A 26,007-nucleotide genomic window follows, 5' to 3' on the forward strand; every position below is an offset into this window, starting at 1 on the left:
CTGGAGAGATGTCATACACCAGGGACATGGACCTGCAGCTAGAGAGGCAAGAGAAGATAGAGAGGACAGCGATCGTCGTGAGGGACTCCATCATCAGACAAGTCGACAGCCACATAGTGGGAGGACGACAGGATTGGCTGGTGACCTGCCTATCAGGAGCCAAGGTAGCAGACAGTGAGCCGCATCGACAGGATCATCGACAGCGTGGAAGAGGAAGAAATGGCGGTGGTGATCCACGTGGGGACAAACAACGTGAGCAACAGGAACCACAGCAGGGAAGGACTGAAGGACCAGTTCCAGATGCTAGGAAGGAAGTTGAAGACCAGAACGCAGAGGGTAGCGTTCTTGGAGATCCTGCCGGTACCCAGGGTCGATGAGAAGAGGTAGACAGAGCTGCAAGCAGTCAACGCGTGGATGAGGAGCTGGTGTGAGGAAGAAGGATTCCACTTCTTGCGCAACTGGACAACATTCTGGGGGAAGAGCAAGCTATTCAGGAAGGATGGATGCCACCTCAGCGGAGATGGAATGAGGCTACTTGCAAGCAACATCAAGAGAGAAATTGAGAAGTTTTTAAACTAGGAAGAAGGGGAAAGCCGACAGTTGACCAAGAGTCAATGGTTCGGGAACCAGTATATCCAGAGGATACTGTGCAGGAAGATAGTGGGGAAGACTCACCGGATCATAGGCAAGATAGAAATCCTGACAGATCAAAAAGGACACAAAAGGGAAAAAATTGCAAGAAAGTAACAGGCCGCAAACTCAAGTGTATGTACACAAATGCAAGAAGCCTAAGAAATAAGATGGGGGAATTTGAAGCTATGGCACAAAAAGATAACCTTGAAATCATCGGCGTCACGGAAACATGGTGGAACGAGAAAAAATGCCTGGGACACTATGCTACCGGGATACAAGCTTTACCGCAGGTCAAAAAGGTGAGTGTATTGCCCTATATATCAAAGAAGGAATTGAGTTTACCGGAGAGAACACGCTGGAAACGAAAAATAAGGTAGAGTATCTATGGGCCAAAATTCTGGGAACAAAAGGAACAGAAACGTAGATCAGCATCTACTACCGACCCCCAGGGCAGTCCGAAGAAATTGATGAAGAGATGATGGATGAGATTAAACACAACTGCAAGGGAGGCAACGCAGTTATCATGGGTGACTTCAATTAATCGGGGATAGACTGCAACCTAGGCACCTTCGGCTGTGGTAGGGAGACCAAGTTCCTGGATGCAGTAGGTGATTGCTTCTTGGAACAACTTGTCAAGGAAAATACAAGAGGAAAGGCAATTCTGGACTTAATTCTAAATGGACTAAGAGGACCGGCGCAATGTTTAGAAGTAGAAAGGACGCTGGGAAGCAGTGACCACAATATTATCTGCTTCGACCTGGACACAGGGGCAAAACATCGATCCAGAAAGTCGTCCACGGCACTGAACTTCTAAAAAGGGAATTACAAAGGGATGAGACTCATGGTGGGGAAGAAGATTAAGAAGAGGATAAGCACTGTAAAAATGCTAGAGCAAGCATGGTCCCTTTTTAAGGACATGGTCACCAATGCGCAAAATCTATATATACCAGGTATCACCAAGGGATCCAAAAGGAAAAAGAACAAGGAACTGGCGTGGCTCACTGTAGCTGTGAAGGAAGCTATCAGAGACAAGAAGACTTCGTTTAAGGAATGGAAAAGGTCAGAAAAAGACGAAAACTGGAAAAAGCACAAACAACATCAAAGCAGGTGCCACAAGATGGTAAGAAGGGCCAAAAGAGACTATGAGGAAAAAATAGCCAAGGAGGCGAAAAACTTCAAGCCGTTCTTTTGATATATTAAAGGGAAATGGGTACGGTGAATGGCCTTCTCCTGGCAGTTAAGTATTTTGCGTGTTGCCTCACTTATCACCCCTCGCGATCACGTGGTCCAGCATCCCCCTCCTTCCCTATTGCCCCAATCTGGGCATCTCCCTTCCTTCCCCTCACCTTTGCTGGCGATTTTCATTTTTCTGTCTCCGAGTGGAACGAGCCTTTTCATAAGTTGCGCATGGCTGCCTGAAACTTCTCCTCTGATGCAACTGAAAACAGGAAGTTGCATCAGAGAAAAAGTTTCAGGGCAGCCGCACGCAACTTAAGGAAAGGCTCAGGCCACTCGGAGACAGAAAAATGAAAATCACCAGCGAAGGTGAGGGGAAGGAGGGAGGGAAGAAGATGCCCGGACTGCGGCGATTGGGAGCGAAGGAGGAAGGGGCCAGTTGGACCATGCGATCATGAAGGGTGATAAGTGAGGTAAAGTGCGCATGCAAATGGGTAGGAGAGAGGGGAACACGTTGGAAGAAAGTGGAGAGAGAGGACGAGTGGAGGGAGAGCAGATGCTACATGTTAGTGGGTAGGAGAGAGAATGGAGAAGATGCTGAAGGAAAGTGGGGAGGGGAGAGAATAGAACAGATACTGAAGGGAGCAAATGGGTAGGAGAGAGGGGAACACGTTGGAAGAAAGTGGAGAGAGAGGACGAGTGGAGGGAGAGCAGATGCTACATGTTAGTGGGTAGGAGAGAGAATGGAGAAGATGCTGAAGGAAAGTGGGGAGGGGAGAGAATAGAACAGATACTGAAGGGAGAGAGGGAGGGGAGCACATACTGAATGGAATTGGGGAGACAGATACCAGATCTGAGGGGAGGAAAGGAGGAGAAAGATGCTAAAAACCACCTGAGGGAGGGAAGGAAAGATGGAAGGGAGCGGATGGAAGAAGATGAGTGCCAGACCAATGGGGGAGTGGGGGGGATGGAGGGAAAGATGGAAGGGAGAGGTAAAAAGTTTCTGGTAGAGGTATAGAAACAGAGCAGATGCCATATGGAAGAGGCAGAGAGAAGGCAGACAGTGGATGGAAGGAATAAAATGCCGAGAAGATGAGGAACACAGAAACCAGACAATAAAGGTAGAAAAAATTTTTTTTCTTTTCTTTTGCTTTAGGTTAAAGTAGTACTGTAGTTGGGTTGATAAAACATTTATAAAAAAAAGCCCTGCCAGCTGAAGATCTCTTTCTCCAGTTCGGCAGCCAGAACTTTGATTTATAAAATGACAATTGTACAGAATACTGTTTCTTTTTATACTTTAATAAAATAAGTTCAGTATAAAACTATTCAAGGCTTGTGCGGATGGGACAGATGGTTTTCGGAGATGGGGACAGGACGGGGACTGAATACAGGATGTCTGGTGCAGTACTAGGAGAGACCCCCCCAGGAAAGATACTTGGGAGTACTGGTTGACAAGTCGATGAAGCCGTCTGAGCAATGTGTGGTGGCGGCGAAAAGGGTGAACAGAATGCTAGGAATGATTAAGAAGGGGATCACAAACAGATCGGAGAAGGTTATCATGCCGCTGTACCGGGCCATGGTATGTCCCCACCTGGAATACTGCATCCAGCACTGGTCGCCATACATGAAGAAGGACATGGTTCTACTTGAAAGGGTCCAGAGAAGAGCGACTAAAATGGTTAAGGGGCTGGAGGAGTTGCCGTACAGTGAGAGGTTAGAGAAACTGGGCCTCTTCTCCCTTGAAAAGAGGAGACAGAGGGGACATGATTGAAACATTCAAGATAATGAAGGGAATGGACTTTGTGGATAGGGATAAGTTGTTCACCCTTTCCAGGGTGGGGAGAACGAGAGATCACTCAAAAGTTAAAAGGGGATAGATTCCGTACAAACGTAACAAAGTTCTTCTTCACCCAGAAAATGGTGGAAAACTGGAACGCTCTTCCGGAGGCTGGTATAGGGGAAAACACCCTTCATGGATTCAAGACAAAGTCAGACAAGTTCCTGCTAAACCAGAACATATGCAGGTAAGGCTTGACTCAGTTAGGGCACTGGTCTTTGACCTAAAGGCTGCTGTGGGAGCAGACTGCTGGGCACGATGGACCACTGGTCTGACCCAGCAGCAGCAAGTCTTATGTTCTTATGTACCAAAGCAGTGCTAGATGGCTAGGGAGGGAGATGAACCTACCTAAAAGACAGAGAACTCAAGGCAGTGTCTTCTCAAGCTGCCATGTCCACTCAATAGAACTTTGTAAAGAAATGAAGAGTAGACCAAGTAGCCGGTGAGGTGGGGCAAACTTCACAAGACCACAAAGTTTGCCAAAGGATCTCACGGCACTCATTTTTTCACTACGGAGACTGCCATTTTCACTACGGAGATTGCCGGGCAGGAGCGTAAAGGGATCGTTCCTGTCCTGCCTAACTGCTGGACCACCGGAGACCTAAGGCAGACCTGGAAGGGAGGGGAGGGGCGGGCTAGCTATATAAAGTCGCCAGGAGGGATTGAAGGCAGCTCTGGTTCCCTGCTCCAATGGTCTACCATGCAGTACTGGAGACCCACAGTGGGTCTGGGAAAGGGTGGGGGGCAGACTGATTGTCTGTACCCCTGGACCACCAGGGTGGTGGGTTTGGGAGGGGGGCAGATTGGCTGGCTATTTGGCTGCAGAGCCGGCAGACAGGACATCAGGGAAGGGAGGAGGGGTCACTTCTGCCTTGTACCGGTACCTTGATTTAAACCACCGGTTTATATTTGAGTCAACCTTTTTTCCTCCTTTTTGGGGGAAAAAGGTTACCTTGGTTTATTTTCAGATCAGTTTATATTCCAGTATATACGGTACTTTCACAATCTGATTTTCAAGCAGTAGTCTAGGCCTTGGTGGTGCTGGCTTAGCCTACTGTAACGTTATTTACTTATGGCTTTCCCATCTTATGTACAATCCCTACAACTGGTACAGAATACTACTGCCAGATGAAGGATAAGATCTGAGCACTGAGATCTTTTTCATTGGTTACCAGTAGAGTACTGTTCAAATTTAAAGTTTTTTACTTTATTCTTTAGTTATTAAAAGAAGGGTCATGTTTTCTGACATCACTTTAGGATCTTTATGCCACATTAGTTTTCTGGCCAGCAGCTACTTCGGATTTCTTCCATTAAAGTAGTCTGTTTAGTAGAAACCTGGCCCGTTCTTATGGAATGCTATTGATGTTTATCTGCGGTTAGAAAATAACTGTTTTAGGAAGAAAATGAAATATATATTTTTAAGAAAGGTTGGGGGAGGAATACATTTTAGGTAAGAAGATAGTTAAAGATTGTTTACATTTTACTGTAAGACAGTACAGAATTAAAGATTTTATAAATTATCTTAAAAAAATAAATTCAAAACTATAAGTTTTATTTGGAAAATGTACCCTCAGAAAAACCAGGCACAAATATCTGCAAATACTTAAAACTAGTTTAAAATCTGAATGTAAAAAAAACCCCAAACAAGCAAAGAAAACCTAATACACAGGGATTTTTCACCAACTTGGTCACATGCATGATTGAACATTGCATTACCCATACACATACAGTTTTCCTACAACAAACATGAAAGTTACACACATAAAGTTATCACCTGAAAAGATAAGCCACAGCTCTCCTCGTAAGGATTCTGGAATACCCATTGCAACAAGCTTTCTGATCTTTTCTGTGCGAAACATGCATACGGTTCTTCCATATTCAGCAAAATGGTCAATCCATAGCTGTTCTTTAATTTGTTCCCTGGGCTGTAAATTAAAAACAAGAATCACCTTTCATTGCTTCATTGTCTTATGAAGGAAAGATTAGGTTCTTACTTTGTTAAACTTCTTTCTTGTAAACCTACACTCTATCAAGATAAATATTGCCTCACTAATTTCTACTACATTTCTTTGAATGGGTCAACAAACGTGGATAAAGGTGAGCTAGTTGATATTTTGAATTTTCAAAATATATTAAACAAAGTATCTCTTGAAAGACTTGTGAGGAAATTAGAAAATTATGGGATAAGAGGTAAGCACAGTTACTTACCGTAACAGGTGTTATCCAGAGACAGATATTCTCACATATGGGTGACATCATCCACGGAGCCCGGATGCGGACAGCCTCGCAAGCAGACTTGCTTGAAGAAACTAGAAGTTTTGAGTCAGCCGCACCGGACATGCGCGAGTGCCTTCCCGCCCAGCTCAAGGCGAGTCTCCTCAGTTCAGATAGCTAGCAGAGAAGCCAACCAGGGGAGGTGGGTGGGTTGTGAGAATAGCTGCCTGCTGTCCCTGGATAACACCTGTTACGGTAAGTAACTGTGCTTTATCCCAGGACAAGCAGGCAGCCTATTCTCACATATGGGTGACCTCCAAGCTAACCATAATGGGATGGTGGAGTGTTGGCAACTTAGGAGAATAAATTTTGTAATACTCTGGCCAAAATGGCCATCCCGTCTGGAGAAAGTATCCAGACAATAGTGAGAGGATCAAGTAGCAGCTTTGCAAATTTCCTCAATAGGAGTAGATCTGAGGAAAGCTACTGAAGCTGCCATTGCTCTGACTTTATGGGCTGTGACTCGAATCTGCAGTTGTAATCCAGCCTGGGCATAGCAGAAAGAGATACAAGCAGTCATCCAGATGGATGGTATGCTTAGAGATTGGATGTCCCAACTTGTTTGGATTGAAGGAGACAAAAAGTTGAGGAGCAGTTCTGTGTGGTTTGGTGCGTTCCAAATAGAAGGCCAAAGCACATTTACAGTCCAGAGTATGAAGAGCTGATTCTCCAGGGTAAGAATGAGGCTTTGGAAAAAACACTGGAAGAACAATGGATTGGTTGAGATGAAATTCTGAAACCACTTTAGGTAGGAATTTAGGATGAGTACGTAGGACCACCTTGTCATGATGAAACACAGAAGTGTGGGCAACGAGAAAAACCACTTTCCAAGAGGGATACTTCAGATGAGCCGTAGACATTGGTTCAAATGGAGGCTTCATCAATTGAGCAAGAACAACAAGGCCTTCCTCTCTGCCGGGTCCCGCCTACTTCCTGTTTCCTTAAAGGCAGGACCCAACAGAGAGGAAGGCCTGAAGCCGGCAACAGCAGTGAATTGTGAATGCTAACCGAAGAAGTTCATGACACCAGGCCTTGGGTGACAGAAGGAGGAAAGGAAGCAGAGGGGGAGAGACTTGCTGCACCCAACTGGAGGGAGAAAGAAGATGAGGGAGGGAATGAAAGGAGATGCCAGGGCTTGGAGGGGGGAAGATATGCTAGACCAAGGGAAAAGGAAGGGGGAAAGGAAGGAGATGTCAGAGCATGGAGGGGGAGGGAGAGATGAAAGAAAAGGAAAGGAGAGAGATGCCAGAGAATCAGGGAAGGGAAGATACCAGACTGTGGGCTGCGAAGGAAAGAAAGGAGAAGAGAGAGATGCCAGAGTATAGGGGGCGGGGTGGTGACAGAGAGAGATCCCAAACCACTGGAGGTGGTTTGAGAGGAGGTTTAACATTGAAAAGTCCTTTCATGAATCTGGAAACACCGGATAAGCAGAGAGGGGTTTCCCTTCAATAGGCTGATGGAAAGCAGCAATTGCACTGAGATGGACTGGAATTGATGTAGACTTGAGACCAGAGGTGGATAAGTGCAAAAGATAATCTAGCACAGAAGATAAGGAGGAATGTTGAGGCTCCCTATCGCGAGAGATGCACCACGTAGAAAATCTAGTCCATTTTCGGTGGTAGCATTGTCTGGTGGTAAGCTTCCTAAATGTCTTTTACAGGTTGAGAAAACTGAAGAGGAGTTATGTTGAGAGGTATCAAGCTGTCAGGTGTAGAGACTGCAGGTTGGGATGAAGCAGAGATCCCTGACTCTGTAAGCAGAGATGGAAAAACTGGTAGAAGATTTGGCTCCCTGCTGCTGAGTTGAAGTAGAAGGGAGTACCAAGGTTGTCTCAGCCACAGAGGAGCAATCAGAATCATGGTGGCATGAGCGTTCTTCAACTTGACAAGAGTCTTGAGAATGAGAGGGAATGGAGGGAATGCATACAGGAAGAGATTCGTCCATTCCAGTAGGAAAGCATCTGCCTCAAGGCGATGAGGAGAATATATCCTGGAGCAGAAATGAGGCAGTTTGTGATTGTGGGGAGCTGCAAAGAGATCTATCTGAGGTGTTCCCCACTGCGAAAAAATGTGATGAAGGGGCGAGGAATGGAGTGTCCATTCATGAGGTTGCTGAAAACGACTCAAGTTGTCTGCCAAACAATTCTTCGCCCCTTGGATGTAGACAGTTTTGAGGAAGGTGTGGTGGAGGATTGCCCAGTCCCAAACCTTCAGAGCTTCTTGACAAAGGGAGGAAGATCCCATCCCTCCCTGTTTGTTGACATAGTACATGGCGACTTGGTTGTCCATCCGACTACCTGGTCGTGAAGAAGATGTTGAAAAGCTTTGAGAGCATTGAAGATCACTGTGAGTTCCAACAGATTGATGCGACACTGATGATCTGTACTGGTCCAGTGGCCTTGAATACGGAGACCATTGAGATGAGCGCCCCAAGCGTAGGTCAAGGAATCTATTATTAGGACCTTTTGATGAGGGGGAGTTTGAAACAGTAAGCCTCTGGAAAGACTGGAATAGAGCATCCACCAGCGGAGGAACTGTCTCAAGGAAGGAGTGACTGCAATGTGTCGAGAAAGTGGGTCACAGGCCTGTGTCCACTGAGGAATTCTGAGGTGAAGTCTGGCAAAAGGAGTCGTGTACTGTGGAGGCCATGTGACTTAGTAGAACCATCATGTGCCTCGTCAAGATAAAAGAGCGGGAAGACACTGAATGACAGAGCTGAAGTAGAGCCTCCATACGTTGTTGTGGAAGGAATGCTCTGAGTTGGATACTGTCTAAAACAGCTCCGATGAATTGTAGATTCTGAGAGGGCTGAAGTGATTTGGGAAAGTTGATTTTGAATCCCAAACTTTGTAGGAACCACGTAGTCCGTTGGGTCGCTACAATAACCCCCTGAGATGTTGAATCTTTGATGAGCCAGTCGTCTAGGTAGGGAAATACCTGAAGACTATGGTTCCTTAGAGCTGCTGCTACCACTACCAGGCACTTGGTGAACACTCTGGGAGATGAAGCCAGGCCAAAGGGCAGCACTCTGTATTGATAATGCAGATTCCCCACCCGAAATTTGAGATATTGACGGGAAGCCGGATGAATGGGAATATGAGTATAGGCCTCCTTGAGATCCAGAGAGCATAACCAGTCGTTCTGATTTAGAAGGGGATAAAGGGATGCCAGGGACAACATTTTCTTTGACTAAAAATTTGTTGAGAGCCGAGATCCAAAATGGGTCGCAGATCGCTCATCTTTTTTGGAACAAGGAAACAACGGGAGTAAAACTCCCTGTTCTGCTATTCCAAAGGAACTGGTTCGATGGTACATAGATGAAGCACAGCTTAAGCTTCCTGAAGAAGAAGGGCGGTTTGGGATGGACTGGAAGGATACTCTCTTGGAGGAAGCTCTGGTGGAACCTGAGTGAAATGAAGAGAGTATCCTTCCCTGATGATTGAGAGCACCCAGAGGTCGGATGTGATGGTCTTCCATCGGTGGTAAAAATGATGGAGATGACCGCCAATGGGGGGAAGAGAGATCAGAGACAGAATGGTGGAGGTTATGCTCTGTTTTAAACAGCTAAAAAGGCTGCGTAGCCTTAGGTGCAGCAGCAAGTTGAGATTTCTGTTGCTTCTGATTCTGCTGTTTTTTGAGAGGTGGACGAATGTAAGGAGCTGCTCTCGGAGCAAAACGCCTCTGGAAAATTGGAGGAGGGTGTGTAGGCTTGACAGGATCTGGCTTAGGCTTTGGTCTGACAATAGAAGGATTTCTCATGTTCAGATAATTTCTTGGTGGCTGCCTCGATAGATTCATCAAAGAGGTCATTGCCTGCACAAGGAATATTAGCCAAGCGGTCCTGAAGATTAGGGTCCATGTCAATGGTGCGAAGCCAGGCTAGGCGGCGCATTGCTACAGAACAAGCAGTCGCCCTGGCTGACAACTCGAAGGCATCATAAGAAGATTTAAGTAGATGTAATCTGAGTTATGACAGAGTAGCTATGATTTCTTGAAATTCGAAGTGCTTTTGAGTATCTAAATAGCTGAGAAATTTAGGAAGAAGATCAATGAGAAACTTGAAATAAGTTACAAAATGAAAATTGTAATTGAGGACTTTGGAGGACATCATGGCATTTTGGTAGAGGCGACGTCCAAACTTGTCCGTGGTTTTCCCTTCCCTTCTAGGAGGAACAGTAGCATAAACTTTGGAAGGATGGAATCTTTTCAAGGAGGACTCCACAAGTAGGGACTGGTGAGACAACTGCAAATTCTCAAATCCTTTGCAATGCAGAGTTTTATACCTGGATTCCAACTTGCCTGGGACAGCAGGAATTGCATAAGGAGTCTCCAGGCATCGTGTAAAAGTCTGAGATAAAAGCTTGTGAACAGGAAGCTTAAGTGACTCTGCAGGAAGTTGAGGAAGATGCATGACTTCGAGGTACTCCTTAGAGTATTTAGAACCAGCATCCAATTGAAGGTCCAAGTCCGCAGCCATCTGACAAAGAAAAGAAGAGAAAGATAGCTGATCCACTAATGCCTTGCCTCGAGAAGGACTTGAGGATGTCGAGGCAGCCTGGATCGAAGATGAAGCTTCAGCAGGAAAATAGGCATCAAAAGAATAAGGAGACTTGGCCGAAGCAATAGAAGCCGCTGAATCCTCAAGGTCTGGAAGTGGGGACCTCAATCGAGGAGTCGGTGGTCTAGTAGAGCTGGAAGGTGTAGAGCGAGGCTTAGTTGAAGAAGGACACTCTTTGGAAGAAGAGCTATGCCTGGAGGTATGCCTCGAGGAAGGTCGCGATCGCCGGTAAGAGTGGTGCTTGGAAGCAGATCTCGAAGATCGAGGAGACTTCGCCCCGGAGATGGAAGCAGATGTTGCTACCAAGGAATGGATAGGGCTTGAAGCTGTGGATCGAAGCTCAGGAGGCTTGGTGGAGGAATCTCGAGGCACTCCCAAAGACCCTGCTCCTTGTATGAAGTGCATAGATGTCAGACCAGACACTCGCAGAGACTCTGCTCCCTGCATCGAGTGTGTAGTTTCAGCCGGAGGCATAGGAAGAGGCTCGACCTCGCGGGAGTCTGCAGAATGCCCAGGCTGGATTAGAGTAGCTACCTTTGGTCCCATATTAGTGAGGAACTGAATAAATTGCTTCTCAAACATGGTCTGGAAAGAAGCCGGCAAGGATGGATCCGCGTCTGAAACCGGACCACCTGATTTGGCTGGAGGTTCCAAAGTGGCAGTGGAAATGTGCTTTGACTTGGAAGTCTTAGCAACCTTGATGACCACCACTGGATCTTTCTGCTAAGCTATCTAACCTGAGGATGCAGGGGAAGATACAACAGGTGTAGTCGAGGAAAGAGCTGCTGCAAACGAGGAAGGTCTGTTGAGGCTTGAGGTCAGAATCGTAGAGGCAGGAGGACCTTCGGTCGTAGGTGGAACCGAGGCCGCTTTCGAAGTCGAGGGAGTGGTTGAAGAATCCATCTCGAAAAGCTTCTCCACTAAAATCCGACGACGTTTAAGGGCTCGAGGTTGAAGAGTAGCACAGCGCTCGCACGACTTCGGTTGATGGTCCGGCCCAAGGCACCAACAGTGTGGGTCCGTGAGAAAAATTGCACGCTGGCACTGGCTATACTTCTTGAAGCCCGTTGTTGGCCGGGACATAGGAGAAAAATTAGCCGCCGCAAAATCGAAGCCCACGGGCTGCGGCCGAGCGGCCTGCCCCAGCAGTTGAACGGAAGAAACGAAATTAAATTTTTTTTTTTAAACTAGAAAAAAATAAAAGAACACAGCGATTCGTGAAGAAAATAAACACAAACCGCAGTGAGAGAAGGCACGAAGTAACAAAGTTAAATGCAGAGAGTCAAAGACAGACTTCTCGGCTCCGCGGAAAACTGAGAACTGAGGAGACTCACCCTGTGCTGGGCGGGAAGGCTCTCGCGCATGCGCGGTACAGCTGACTCAAAACTTCTAGTTTCTACAAGCAAGTCTGCTTGAGAGGCTGTCCACATCCGGGCTCCGTGGATGACGTCACCCATATGTGAGAATAGGCTTCCTGTTTGTCCTGGGATAAATGCCCTATTATGGATTAAGAACTGGTAAAAAGTAGAAAACAGAATGCAGTGATCTGGGTTGGCCACAGTTGGAAACAGGATACTGGGCTTGATGGATCTTCGGTCTGTCCCAGTATGGCAACTTTTATGTCCTTATGAAGCTGAAATTTTACCTTGAATTTAGTACGCAGTTGTCAGGAGTATCTAGTCTTTGGAGTTGTCTGAACATAGCTTACTACCATGCAAGAAAGGTTGAAGAAATAATCATTTCCAGAGATCTTCCCATTGGATCCCAAGAATCCTAGACCCCTTGGGAAATACTGGTTAAAGAAGTCCCATTATATCCAGAATCTAACAGCTGCAATAAATAGAGACCATGAAGTACAGAAGGGCACTCAAGATAATCCAGGTCTCTTAGATAGCTTACCTGAGTGGTGTAAGGAAGAAAATCATGGAAATTTTAAGAAAGACAAAAGAGACAAGTCCTTTAAAAATTCTCGAGCCCAAGTTCAAGGGATAGATGGCAAACCTAGATTCTTCTAAAGTTTTATAATGAAGACATGAATTACTCGATAGCTGTGGTTCCCAAACTTGTCCTGGGGTCTCCCCAGCCAGTCAGGTTTTCAGGATATCTACAATGAATAGTCATGAGAGAGATTTGCATGCACTGCCTCCACTGCTCGCAAATCTCTCGTGTGAATATTCATTCTGGATATCCTGAAAACCTGACTGGCTAGGGAGCCCCCCAGGACAGATTTGGGAACCACTGCTCTATAGAGTAGCCAAATGAACCCCAGAAGGAAAAGAGAATAGCTATTAATATCCCAACCTAATCTTCAAAAAATATGGCAGCTGGCCCATAGTCAGTTGCTAGGGAGCTATTTTGGGGGAAGAGAAAATAAAGGAACAAATTTGTCCCAGTTTTACTAGCAGAGGTCATATAGACAGGTACAGCTATACTATCAATCATGCTTAACCTGTCAATTGAGTCTGATCTGCTGCTCTGAAACCCTGCTTGGAAGAGTGGCCATGAATTTAGTAATGAACCACAGAAGATTCTGGCAATACTGAATTATGCTATTCATTATCCAGATGCCTGGGCTGCTCTTCCACTTGGGAATGCAACACCACAGAACCCCACCTGGATTAACCACCAGCCTTAAGTGGAGTAAGGTCTTCAGGCCCCCTTTAAACCAACTAGCTCAGCGGTTCCTCCTCATGTGGCATTTACTCAGAGGTCTCTATCTTCTCGTATCCTTACTTGGGGTGACTTTATTACAACCCAATGCTTCTTACCCCAAGTCCTCTTTAACTCTTGGGGAGGTCTCCTCATGTGCTCCACCAGCTCACTAGCTCATTTGCTTTCCCTTCCATGCTTGGAGACGAGGTTCATATAGATAGTCCGTTCAGCTTCATTAGCATATGCAAATGATTGCAACTGACACCACTCTCAGCTTCCAGCAATATTCCTCTAAAATGGACTGGTGGGTATTTCTCCTCCCACTGAATGACACAAACTCTTCACAACACTTTATTTCTATGCCATTCTCTACCCCTGGCTCATAGTCAAAAGGAAATTCTAACAAAACTATGCTGGAATTTTAACTCCCCTCAGCACTCCTGCATTCTTACTGCAAACAGGTATTTACAAGTCTATCCATAGTTCCAGTTCTATCTGCAGAACTATATCCCTGAAAGACTCTTCTGAATATCTTCAGGAAGGCTTCCTTCTTTCCCCAGGGCTTGGGCTATGGCAGCTCCTTCCATATTCTTTCTCCTCTCTTCTAACCAGACTGTCTTTATACTGTGTTTGAGAAGCTTTTAGATCACTCCACCCTGTGACACACCCTTAGTTTATGGATTCCAGCATTATGGATTCCGCATCAATTCTAGCCTTGCCTTCTTGGGTCCTTCTCCCTGGATCAGAGACTCAGAGCTCCTCCTAGTGGCTCAATGATATACAATACCCCTTTATCAGCCACTCATGGATGGTGAGCTCCCTCCTTTGGCCTCTGCCTTACACAATAGTTCCCTAGCATTGATTTCTATTCAATGTATTGTAAACTGCTTTGGGTGAATCTCTTCATGAAAAGACGGTTAATAAATCACAACAAATAAATAAGGGTACACTAAACTTTGGATGTTCATGATAATCTTTAGTTTCAAGGAAAAAAAGAGATGCTGCAACTATATTTCTATGCTGGTCACAGTAAAAGATAATTTGAGATACATACTATTTTGGAATCAGGATTCTCAGTTCCTGCTTGATGAAAGACAGCTATTAGAGCTTCAGCATTCAGAGTATTTTCTTTTGCAGTGTCATCGTTGATTGAAGTCACAGTCTCAAAATCCCCAAATGCTTTTCTATTGAACACGGGAGAATTCTGAAAGACATTTTGATTTTTATCAACCAAATATCTTTAGATAAAGAAACAGATATATGGTTCATCAAGCAGTAATTAAATATAGAAAAACAGCCTGACTGAGAACTCATTTTCTGTTTAGCTATAAAAGAATAGAAGAAACTTCTTTGAAAGAGAAACACTGTCTCTTTACTGGAAGCTACCAAGTAAACCAACCTGATCTAAAATTCATAAAAGTATGATAAAGTTATTTTATGGAAGATTTTGGATCATTGCTTGCCTCATACATTATTTTTCAACATATTGTACAAAATTGCAAATACTGATTTTAAATAATGAACTAAATTTTTATTAAATACATATTGCTATGTTATAAATCTAGGGCCCAACACCAATGGAGATAATGCACTGCATACAAATAAAGCCTGCTGGTGGGATCCCTCCCAAATTTCTGCCTTGAACCCTATTTTTCAGGTCTATTCAAAACTACTTATATGATCTGCTTATATGATCTACTACTTATATGATCTACTTCTATGATCAGGTCTATTCAAAACTACTTATATGGGTGCCAATCACATAAGTGGCTGTGTTTCAATTTTGGAACCCACAGAGTATATACATTTTGGTCCCACAAGCCACTTTGGGATTAATTTCATAAAGAACTTTCCACATGTAAAGAAGTTTACACACAGTTTACAGCACTTTAGAGGAAAGGCAGGAGAGGGGAGATATGATAGAGACGTTTAAATACCTACATGGCGTAAATGCACATGGAAAATGCTTCTTATAAAATTATGTGGGGGTATGTACATCTATAAAGTAGATGTATCTTAAGATAGGGATCACTTTTATGTGATCTGTGTGTAGGCATTCCTGGGGATGCTGTTTAAGTAGAGCTGCGATATTCACATATCTGTGGTCTCAAGAGAACCATTTTTGCTTCACTGATCTGAAAATACAGACCAGCTTATACTTGTGACTGATAAAAAAATCTGTTATTGCCTAAATGACCTGACTGGTAGAAATTAATTTGTTTGTTGTGTAAGTTCAGTTGTCATCTTGAAACTTTGAATAAGAAGAGAATGAAGAGTATTTTAAACAGTGAAACAAGAAGAGCTCATGGAATAGGCATCTATTATATATGAGGGCTGTTCAAAAAGTATCAGATCTTAATTTTTCTTACATAAACAAATAAAGCTAGGGAGGCGTGGTTTGATCAACATATGTAAGCGACCCTAATGCGCATGCTCAAATTTTTTCCCGCCTACAGAAGCTGTCAGACCGCTGATGAGTGAGGAAGTTTAAGTGAGCACCGTCTGATTTTTCTTTTTTGACAAAATGACAGAAAAATTTGAACAATGCTACTGCATTAAATTTTGTGTAAAGCTTGACGATTCCCAAGTGAAAACGATCTGCAAGATTCAACGAGCCTTCGGGGACGAAGCAATGGGCACCACACAGATAAAGGAGTGGTACAACCGTTTCAGAGATGGCCACACATCAGTGGAGAGTGAAGCATGTTCTGGTAGGCCCTCAACATCCAGAAATGAGATAGTCATTGACCAAGTGAGGACTGTGGTGATGCAGGATCATCGAATTACGATCAGAGAACTTGCAGACGAGGCGAGCATCAGTGTTGGATCCGTTCATTCCATTTTGACTAAGGATTTGTGCTTCAGGAGAATTTCATGCTGGAGACTGTGAACACTGAACCCAACTTCCTCAGCACAGTGATCACTGGCGATGAGTCCTGGGTTTATGGATATGACCCAGAAACCAAGTTGATGTCATCACAATGGAAGCATTCAACATCTCCGAGGCCAAAAAAAGCAAGGCAGGTCTGCAGCAATGTCAAAGTCATGCTGACCATCTTCTTTGACTCCAGTGGTGTGGTTCATCACAAGTACGCACCACACAACACAACCATCACCAAGGGGTACTACCAAGAGGTTCTGCATCGCCTTCGTAATGCTGTGAGACGCAAATGGCCAGACCTGTGGGCAGCTCCATCATGAAATCGCACCTGTCCATTCTTCACATTTGATTCGGAGTTTCCTGACCAAACACAACACACCTGTGATTCCTCAGGCTCCCTACTCTCCCGACATGGCTCCATGCGACTTCTGGCTTTTCCCCAGCCTGAAAATGCCCCTGAAAGGGACCAGATTTCAATCAAGAGAAGACATCATGCAGAATTCGATGGACCAGTTGCAAACAATCTCAAAAGAGGCGTTTCAGCACTGCTTCCGACAGTGGCAGAACCATCGGAAGAAGTGTGTGGCAGCCCAAGGGGACTACTTTGAAGGAGATTAGTATAAGATTGTTGTATCTGAATATGAGTATTTTTTATGAATAAAGGTCTGATACTTTTTGAACAGCCCTCGTACACATTTGTTCAAAACATGATTGTGTGATCTTCTGTTTGAATTGAAGATTCAATAAATATCAGACTTACAACAGATGGAAATATTAAAGCAGCTCATCCCCTCTTTTACAAAGGTGTGCTAAGCTTTTTAGCACACGCTAAATATTAGTGTGTGCTAAATGCTAAGGCGTGCATGTTATCCTATGGATGCATTAGCTATTAACGCACACGTTGATTTCGCTTACGCTAAATCTGTGCTAAAATACTTAGTGCGCCTTTGTAAAAGAGGGCCTAAGTGTTTTTTATTTAGAACATTTTTTTTATATAAAAGCATATAAAAATAAGTTAATGAATTTATAGCACACTATTTTGATGACTTTTTTATTTAACAGAAAAGCATATTGAATTTTGAAGCATTCTGAATCTAGGCTATACTTCTAGCAAGACTGGCCAAATTTTCTTTAAGTTAAAGAAAATAGCATTTTGATTATATGAAGTTTTGACCCTGCTGCAATTAATTTTGTGTCCTCATATGGGCTTATTCTAAACAGTATTTATAAAACAGGCATCAAGTGTGAGGAAGGTATAAGCCACATTCAGACTGTGATATCGGGGGGGGGGGGGGGTCCAAGTATATACTGCTTTGGGGCTGTGAGACCAAAGGGGAGGGGTGCAATAAGAGAGGGATGGGTAGGAAATAATAGCAAGAGAAAGATTTGAAAGCACAAAACTGTGAAGATTGATATCACTTCTCTACTCCCCTTCATAATAATCCATGCAAGTCAAACCAGCAAGGTTTTTTCACAATACAAAACAGAATTAATATTCAGATATAATGTAAGGTTTTGTAAAATGTGAAAATGTTATTTGCAATAAAAATAAGATTTATTTCCAATGTCTGTATTATTGTTCCAATAAGAGCAAAATTCAAACTAATTGTACAGCTGCATACTGTAACATTATTTACTGAGAAAGCAATATAGCCTCAGGAGTTCAAAGGCTTTCCAGAATTGTGTTCTACATATGTGCTGGTTCCTTTGCTAGTGCAGTCTCACAAAGCTACTTCTGTTTGGATATAGCTAAAAAGTTGATAAAAGCCTTTACTTCGGAGAAGCAAGTTTTGTTACAACCCTGAATGATGCATGATGAGTTAACATGCCTAGAGTGACAGGTATAACTCTAACCACTTTACTGGGCAGACAAGTTGAGTATTTTGGCTTTTAACTGCCATCATCTATTAGGTTACTATACAATGACCTCTATCCTGATATTTTTGGAGAACATCTGCTACAGATAACCAATCTCAGATGACAGCAAATTCTCACACATAGAAGTCCCTAATTACCAGGCTGTCTCTAACAGAAAAATAGAAATACAGAAACAAAAACTATGCAGTTGTTAACAGATAATAAAAAAATGTTTTACTTCAATACACCATGTTCCTTACCAGAATTCTAAACTGGAAGATAGTTTGAATTGCCATTTATGCCCATATTTCCCCTTATACAGCAGTGAAAGCACTGCAAAATGCTGGCCACTGTCAGGATGTTAATTTAGGCTTACAAATGAATTTGCAGAGCATGAAAGTTGAACATTAAAGCTAAGTTTTTTTTTTAAACTGTATAACACTGTTTTGAGAAAGAATTTTCTTTTAGTACAATGCTAAAAGGTAGCTGGTGAAATCCAATGACTCAATTGCAGAAAGTTACAAATGATCTCAACCAGTTCATTGACAGAGATGCAAATCAAAACTTTGGTGAAAAGAACATTTATACCTGTCTGAATAGTTCTAACTAGGAGTATCTAGAAGAAAGGGAAGGTTTTCTCAAGGTGACAGCCTGACAAAAAAACTATATAAAGCAATTACCTCACTGTGGGATGTACAATTATTCATACCCATTGAACCAGATCTACCCACAGCTTTGAGTAAACTGACCGCCTGACTACAACTCAGGAATAGGCAAATAAACTCAGCCTGAATCCAAGCACAACAGAGATTTATTGGGCTCCTAACGCAAGTGGACAAATATCTGATTTCAAAATATCTTTTGGGAAATATGAACTCCTCCTAAAATTACACATTAGGAATCTTGGGAACTAGACTCATCATTTACTCTGATTCTGCAAATTCAAACAACCTTTAGAAATTGTCTCTATCACCTACGGCAGCTATGAAATTTCTCTGCATATACTGAAAAGACAAGTCTGACCACAGTGATCCATGCAATGATAACATTATGATTAGACTAATGTAATGCTCTATACACTGGTCTAACCAAAGAGAGTTTGCATCAACTCCATCTGATTTAGAATGCTGTAGCATGACTGATAGATGGCTGCAAGCAGAGTGACCACATCTCACCCTTCCTGCAAAAACTGCACTGGCTACCAATACCTTACAAGGCTAAATTTAAATCTCTCTGTTTGATTTTCAAGGTCCTCAAATAAAATGGGTCAGACAACTTAAAGACTAAGTTAGCTCTTTAAACACTTTGAGACCTCCGAGGTCCTCTCAAGAAGCATCACCTTCTGTACCCTCATCAAAATAAATTGTACAGTATGATACCTGCCAGGCAGCCTTCTCAGGAGTAGCTCAATGTTCTGGAATTTACTCCCAGAGGGGCTATGTCTAACTTGAGACTACTTCTACTTCAGGAAGCAGGTGAAAGCCCGGCTCTTTTTCCAAGCATTTAATACAAAGAGTGACTGACTATACACTCATACTGCATCTGGACTAGCTTGCTACATATACAGCAACTTAGATCAGTTCCTCATATCTTGTTTAACTGTATAAATAAACAACTTGTCTTGAGTTTAGCCACCTATCTATCTGTACCACTCATACTGTCCCTATCTAATATCTGCACTTGGCCTCTCAGCTATATTGTCGAAAAGCAAGTGTCATATCTTTTGTTATTTGAATGTTCTAATATGTGCTTATTAGATGTTTTATAAGTACTACTAGTTTTTTAGCCCATTACATTAACGGGTGCTAGAATAGATGCGTAGACTTAGGCATTTCTTTCTTTCTTTCTGTATGTCTATCTCCCTGTCCCCTTTCTTTCTTTATGTCTGTCTTTATTTCTGTCTCTCTCCCTGGCCCCCTGTCTGTCTGTCTTTCCTGCCCGCTGTCTGTGTGTATTAATTTCTTTCTGTCTCTCCCCCATGTCCAGCAGGAACCCTTCCCTGCTCCCCCTGTCCAGCAGTAGCCCTTCTCCCTTCTTTTTACCTCCCCCCCTGTGCAACAGCATTTCTCTTCCCCCCCCACTCCCTGGTCTTCCTTCTCTCTCATTCCCTCTGTCTCTCCAAAAGGGTGCTGCTGCAGCATTTCCCCTGCGGTCTCACACAGCCGTTGGCAGCATTTCTCCCCCCGCCCCCACAGTCTCACACAGCCATTGGCAGCATTTCTCATTCCCCCCCCCTCCTGGGTCTCACAAAGCCATCAGCAGTGCAGCATTCACAACTCGCTGCTCCTGCTTGCTGTCCTTCATCGCTGCCGGGCCCCACCTACTTTCTGGACCCGGCAGCAAGGAAGGCCCAAAGCAAGCAGGAGCAGCGAGTTAAAGCCTCCATCCCTGCCCTAGCTTCCTTCAATGCCACCCTAGCCAGGAAGCGACTACAGCCATGCTCTGAGGGCTCTAACACTGTGTTTGCTGGTTTTGCTTCTCCTCCCTCCCCACCGTCTCCGGTTTTGGAGGAACAGGGTCAGCTGAGGCAGGCACTGCGAATGCGTGGGCACAGTGCCACGGATCCACCAACTTTGAAGTGCGTATGCGCACTAAGGGAATTATTATAGCGGATGCTGACATTGTATTATATCTCTGCTATTTGAATTTCAGTGCATAAGAATATAAGAATTGCCGCTGCTGGGTCAGACCAGTGGTTTATCGTGCCCAGCAGTCCACTCATGCGGCGGCCCCCAGGTCAAAGACCAGTGCTCTAAATGAGTCTAGCCTCACTTGCGTTATGTTCCAGTTTAGCAGGAACTTGTCCAACTTTGTCTTAAATCCCTGGATGGTGTTTTCCCCTATAACAGACTCCGGAAGAGCGTTCCAGTTTTCTACCACTCTCTGGGTGAAGAAGAACTTCCTTATGTTTGTACAGAATCTATCCCCTTTCAACTTTAGAGAGTGCCCTCTCATTCTCCCTACCTTGGAGAGGGTGAACAATCTGTCTTTATCAGCTAAGTCTATTCCCTTTAGTATTTTGAATGTTTCGATCATGTCCCCTCTCAATCTCCTCTTTTCAAGGGAGAAGAGGCCCAGTTTCTCCAATCTCTCACTGTACGGCAACTCCTCCAGCCCCTTAACCATTTTAGTCTCTCTTCTCTGGACCCTTTCAGTACTCCAGGTGAGGGCGTACCATGGCCCGGTACAGCGGCATGATAACCTTCTTCGATCTGTTCGTGATCCCCTTCTTTATCATTCCTAGCAATCTGTTCGCCCTGCTAAATAAGTATACAGTATTTTTGAAACTGTTTCATGGTATTCTATTATTTTTAATTTGCTGATTTTGAGTATACCTTATTCATTGTACTGTATTTATGTTATATCTGGTAATTTTACTATTGTTATGCTGTTAACAAAACTGTAAAAAAAAAAAATCAGTAACATGATCATACTTCTTCAAATTGAAAATCAATCTGACCGCTGCATCTGAATTATGCGCAGTCTAAGAAAGTTTTTCTGAGTACCAGCAAGATACACAATGTTATAATAATCCAATTGACTAAGAACCAATAATCGAAGGGAGGCACGAGTTAAATTTAAGCTCAGTTGTATTTGTTTTAAGGCACTAACAGGCTGTTCCTGAGAATCTTCTAGAATCTTTTATTATCACAAATTCTAAACATTCTAGAAAAACTCACTCATTATTTTCATTCCCTTCTGTAAAGAAATTTCAGGAACGATTACTATCTTTTTAGGCAGCCTCATGGTCCAGGAATTAACTCATATATTTATATTTCCAAACTCGTATCAACAATTTCAACACACCTTAAAAACTTATCTTTTTAGGGAATCTTTCGGAAGCTAGATATTGGTTGTTTATCCATTTGTATTACTAGTCTTTGTGAACCGCATTGAACCTTATGGTGATGGTTGGTATATCAAGCTATAAATAAACTTGAAACCTGAACTTGTAATTGCGGTATACAAGTGAGTTTTATGCTATGTTATGTTAACAAAACTGTAAAGTTTTCTGTTGAATTGTACTTGCTGTATATTGCCTTGGGTGTATTTCTTCATAAAGGAAGTTAATAAATTCTAATAAACAAATAAAACTGCAAAGTACCTGCAAAGGAACTCAGGCATATGAGCAGTATACCAGTCTGGAAAGCTTTCAAACTTTAGACAGTTTTAGAATACCTCTCACTGGCCTGGCTCTGTCAATGACATCATTCAGATGTGAGGACTTGCTATCTTGTCTTCTGAGAAAATAAAAAATAATCAACCTAACTGGATAGCATGTTTATGAAGAATAAGACTGATATGTAAATATATATCTAAAAAGCAGAAAGCTTAAACTAGTACATAAATGGATTGAAGATGATAATTTTCACAGCTGATGAATTTAGATGAGATAGATAAATTTACATTTTTGATCTGGCTTAAATCACTGCAAATTTAACTGGAAAAAGAAAATTATACCATATCTTCATTTTTCAGTCTTATGAGCAGGTTGTCCACTAAACTATCCCGATCTTTTAGCTCAATAAACTGAAAGGCCATCTTCTGTCTTATGCTAATAATAATAGGATTCGGAAGGTGGCTGGTATCCTCCATCTTCTCCACACTAATTACCTTTTAAACAAAGAGAGAGAAACAAAAATGCATACATTTAAAAAGTATAAGCAGATTTGCAAAGCTGGTTGACACTATAGGGTAAAACTTAAATAAGTTCCCACAAACTCAACTAATAATAATAATAATAATAATAAAACAAGTTATTTCTATATTGTCTGAACCAATTAGCTCTAGAGTGGGTTACAGTTAAAAAAAAAAAGAAAGAAAGAGCATAAAGCTGTAGACAGAAAACAGACAAGTACAATCACAGTTAATCTAAGAAAGTATCTTAAGATATTATAAAGAATTAATGTAAATACCATATATACTCGAATATAAACCGGGATTTTGGGGCCAAAACATTGGCCCAAAAATGGGGATCCCGGTTTATATTCGAGACAATACACCCAACTTCCAAAATTATTGCAGGCCGCCACTACCAGGCTCTGCATCCTGCTGCCTTCCCTGTCCTAGCCTCATACCTCTACTGCCGATCATTGGTGGAGGTGCAGCGGGCAGGAGTGAACTTTCCAAGTTCCTGCCCCGCTATTAACTGGCTGCCCTGAGTGTCTTCGGCTGCTGAGAAGCATGAGCAGGCGCGTGATTTGGCACTGCTGCTCAGTGCTGAGCGGCTTCCTTAATGGCTCCCGCCTGTCAGGTGAGGGAGGGAGAGAGGGAAGGAAGGGTGCTGGATGCAGAGTCTGACAGGGGAGGGAGGGAAGGAAGGAAGGGGTCTGGATGCAATGCCTGACAGGGGAGGGCACTTGAATATTAAGCTGCCCGACATATTTGAGTCAACCATTTTTCCTCCTTTTGGGGGGGAAAGGGGGGTCTCGACTTATATTCGAGTACCGTATTTTTATTATTATTTTTTTTTTCCACTCTGTAAGACGCACTCTAGATTTAGAGTAGGAAAACCAGAAAAAAACATTCTGAACCAAATTGTGTACTAATATATACCAGTCTCTGCACCCTGTCTCCCCTTCCCTGCCAGGCTGTTCATTTCATTTTTCATATACACACAGCAGATATAAATTATCAAAACTAACACATTTTAATCACTAAATTGAAAATAAAATAATTTTTCCTACTTTTGTTGTCTGGTGATTTCATGAGTCTCCTTCCTTCTTTCCTTTCTTTCTTTACTCAGGCCCAAGAATTGTCCCTTTCTATTCCCTCTCTCCCATGTCCCCAGTTCATGCCCCCTCCCACTTACTGCCTTCCAGCCTTTGTTCTTTGACCTACCTCTCTCCCATGTCCCGAGTTCGTGCCCCCTTATTGCCTTCCAGCCTTTGTCCTTTGTCCTCCCTGCTGCACTGGAAACTGCCTTCCTCCCCCCCTGCCCGCTGAAACCTGCCTACCCTCCGCCGATTCCTCCTCCTCTGTCCCTGGTCTGCCGCCACTGCACCGCAACTCAAAGAAGAGAAGGGAAAGGCCAGCGTGCAGCGATTGCATGCCGTCGGGAGAAGGCTTGTGGGCCGGCGACGTGCAATCGCTGCACGCTGGCTCTTCCCTTACCTTCTTTGAGTTGTGGCGCAGCGGCGGCCAGCAGGGAGCAGCGGCGGTGAGCAGTGAGCAGGAGCAGCGGCGGGCAGCAATCAGCCCACATACCCCCAACAAGTAGGTCATTTTAAAAAGGTACACCGGGGTAGGTGGTGGGTGTTTAAAAAAAGTTACCTTCGCTTCATAAGACGCACTGAAATTTCCACCCAATTTAGGGTGGAAAAAAAAGTGCATCTTATGAAGCAAAAAATATAGTATATACGGTATTTGGTAAATAAACAAGCTTTCAATTATTTTTTAAAGTTTTCTAACACAAGGAACCTACTTTCAAGTATGTATAAATATCAGTTTGTCATATGCTGCCAAAATAGGTGATGCTCTCTTTGCCTTATTTTCCTCTTTTTGAGTGGAGAAGTAGTCTAATGGTTAGTGCAGTGGTCTGAGAATCAGAACCAGTTTCAATTCCCACTGCAGCTCCTTGTGACTCTGGGCAAGTCACTTAACCCTCCAATGCCCCAGGTACAAAATACATACCTGTATATACTATGTAAACTGATTGATTGTAACCACAGAAAGATGATATAGCTAGTCCCACTACTTCGAAGCAGGCAAAGAAAAAAGAATTCAGCAGATTGGCCACATCCATAGATGTCTTTTAGAATTTTTCTGGAACCAAGGAAAGCACGAAGCAAAAGAACAAAAAGAAGTTCCAACCTAAAACTGCAGAAAAAACAACCGGAAGCAAACAAAACAAAACTGCAGATATGTACAAGACGGCTTTTTACAGTGACGGATCGAGACGTTGTTTTATTTTTGCTACCTTTATACAGTTTCTCTCCCATTTTTTTGTTTTCTCCCTCTACCTTTACCATGGACCCCTGACGAAGGTGTGTCCGAAACACGGACCGTGTCGGGTCCCTTGATTGGTAATTGGTAAAAGGGTTTGCATATTATTATTTTTTGCATATCATTTTTTGTCATTAATAAAATTAGCCTACGTCTTGTACATATCTGCAGTTTTGTTTTGTTTGCTTTTAGAATTTTTCTGACATCAATGTATAATTTAAAGCTTGCTTGTATTTCTGAATTAATTGAATTTGAGCTCTATCCCTATTATAACAGGGACGATTAACGATGTTGTTTAGACATATCTGTGTTATTTGTGATAATCGGAGGAAAACAAGATTTTATATATGTGGTATGGAAACCGCATAGTTGTATGCAGTATATACATTTTTTAATATATAAATGTAAGGGAATGGATGCAGAAAGACAAGCAAGAATGACAGTGATATGATTGCTATAATGAATGAGAGGAAGAACAAAGATGAAGGTGATGATGAAAACAATTGTCCTGAGCCTGCACGTGGACTAGATAAACCTGAGAAAACTCAGTTATAATGAGAAGGCCAAAGTGATCAAGACAGCACTAGCTTACATTGAACAAGAGAAAGCAACGGCTACTGATGCTATGTTAATGAGGCACTGGTATGACCATATGACCTCAATGCAAGGAAGAGAATTCAAATAGGAAAATAAACCTTAATCACAATTTTTTCAAATAAACTTTTGCTTCTAATTTATTCTAATTAAACTGGGTTGTTACAAAAACTACACTACTGTGCTTGAATTAATGCAGCTCTCACTACTGTATATAGTTTTGTGAATATAGTTTTTCTGTGAAAAAATGTTTGTTGCACTACAAGTGCATGTACAATATGTTAGTAGGTTGCTGAATGGTATTAATAAACAATATTTGAAAAGCACATTCTATATGCCTCCCATTTATGCATCATTTATGTTTTCTGTATTACCTGACTTTTCAGCCATTTATGTCAGATAATCGAGACTTTACTGTGCTTTAATTATACTATAGAATTACATTCACCTGTTCTTTATGAGTTTCCATTTGTAAAAAAATTAGCATGTTGCAATACTGCATATATTTTGAATATATGTCTAATTTTAACTTCACCAGCAAAAATGAATAGAACACAAATACACCTCACTGATAAAGATTGTAATCTAGTTCTGTATTTAG

At 42.8% G+C, this 26,007-nt stretch overlaps 1 protein-coding gene across 4 annotated transcripts in view; it reads right to left on the reverse strand.

Annotated features, from left to right (window-relative positions):
- Nucleotides 1–26,007, reverse strand: part of TBC1D8 (TBC1 domain family member 8) — a 261,119-nt gene that overhangs the window by 123,509 nt on the left and 111,603 nt on the right. For all 4 annotated transcript variants that reach the window (XM_033949424.1, XM_033949423.1, XM_033949425.1 and 1 more), the window contains exons 7-9: nucleotides 22,329–22,481; nucleotides 14,184–14,333; nucleotides 5,421–5,571 (exon numbers count right to left, since the gene is read on the reverse strand). In XM_033949424.1, coding sequence (XP_033805315.1) covers nucleotides 5,421–5,571; nucleotides 14,184–14,333; nucleotides 22,329–22,481 — 454 coding nt within the window. The remainder of the gene's footprint in view (nucleotides 1–5,420; nucleotides 5,572–14,183; nucleotides 14,334–22,328; nucleotides 22,482–26,007) is intronic.

The sequence above is a fragment of the Geotrypetes seraphini genome, chromosome 6 (genome assembly GCF_902459505.1).
Source record: "Geotrypetes seraphini chromosome 6, aGeoSer1.1, whole genome shotgun sequence".
NCBI classification, from domain to species: Eukaryota; Metazoa; Chordata; class Amphibia; order Gymnophiona; family Dermophiidae; genus Geotrypetes; species Geotrypetes seraphini.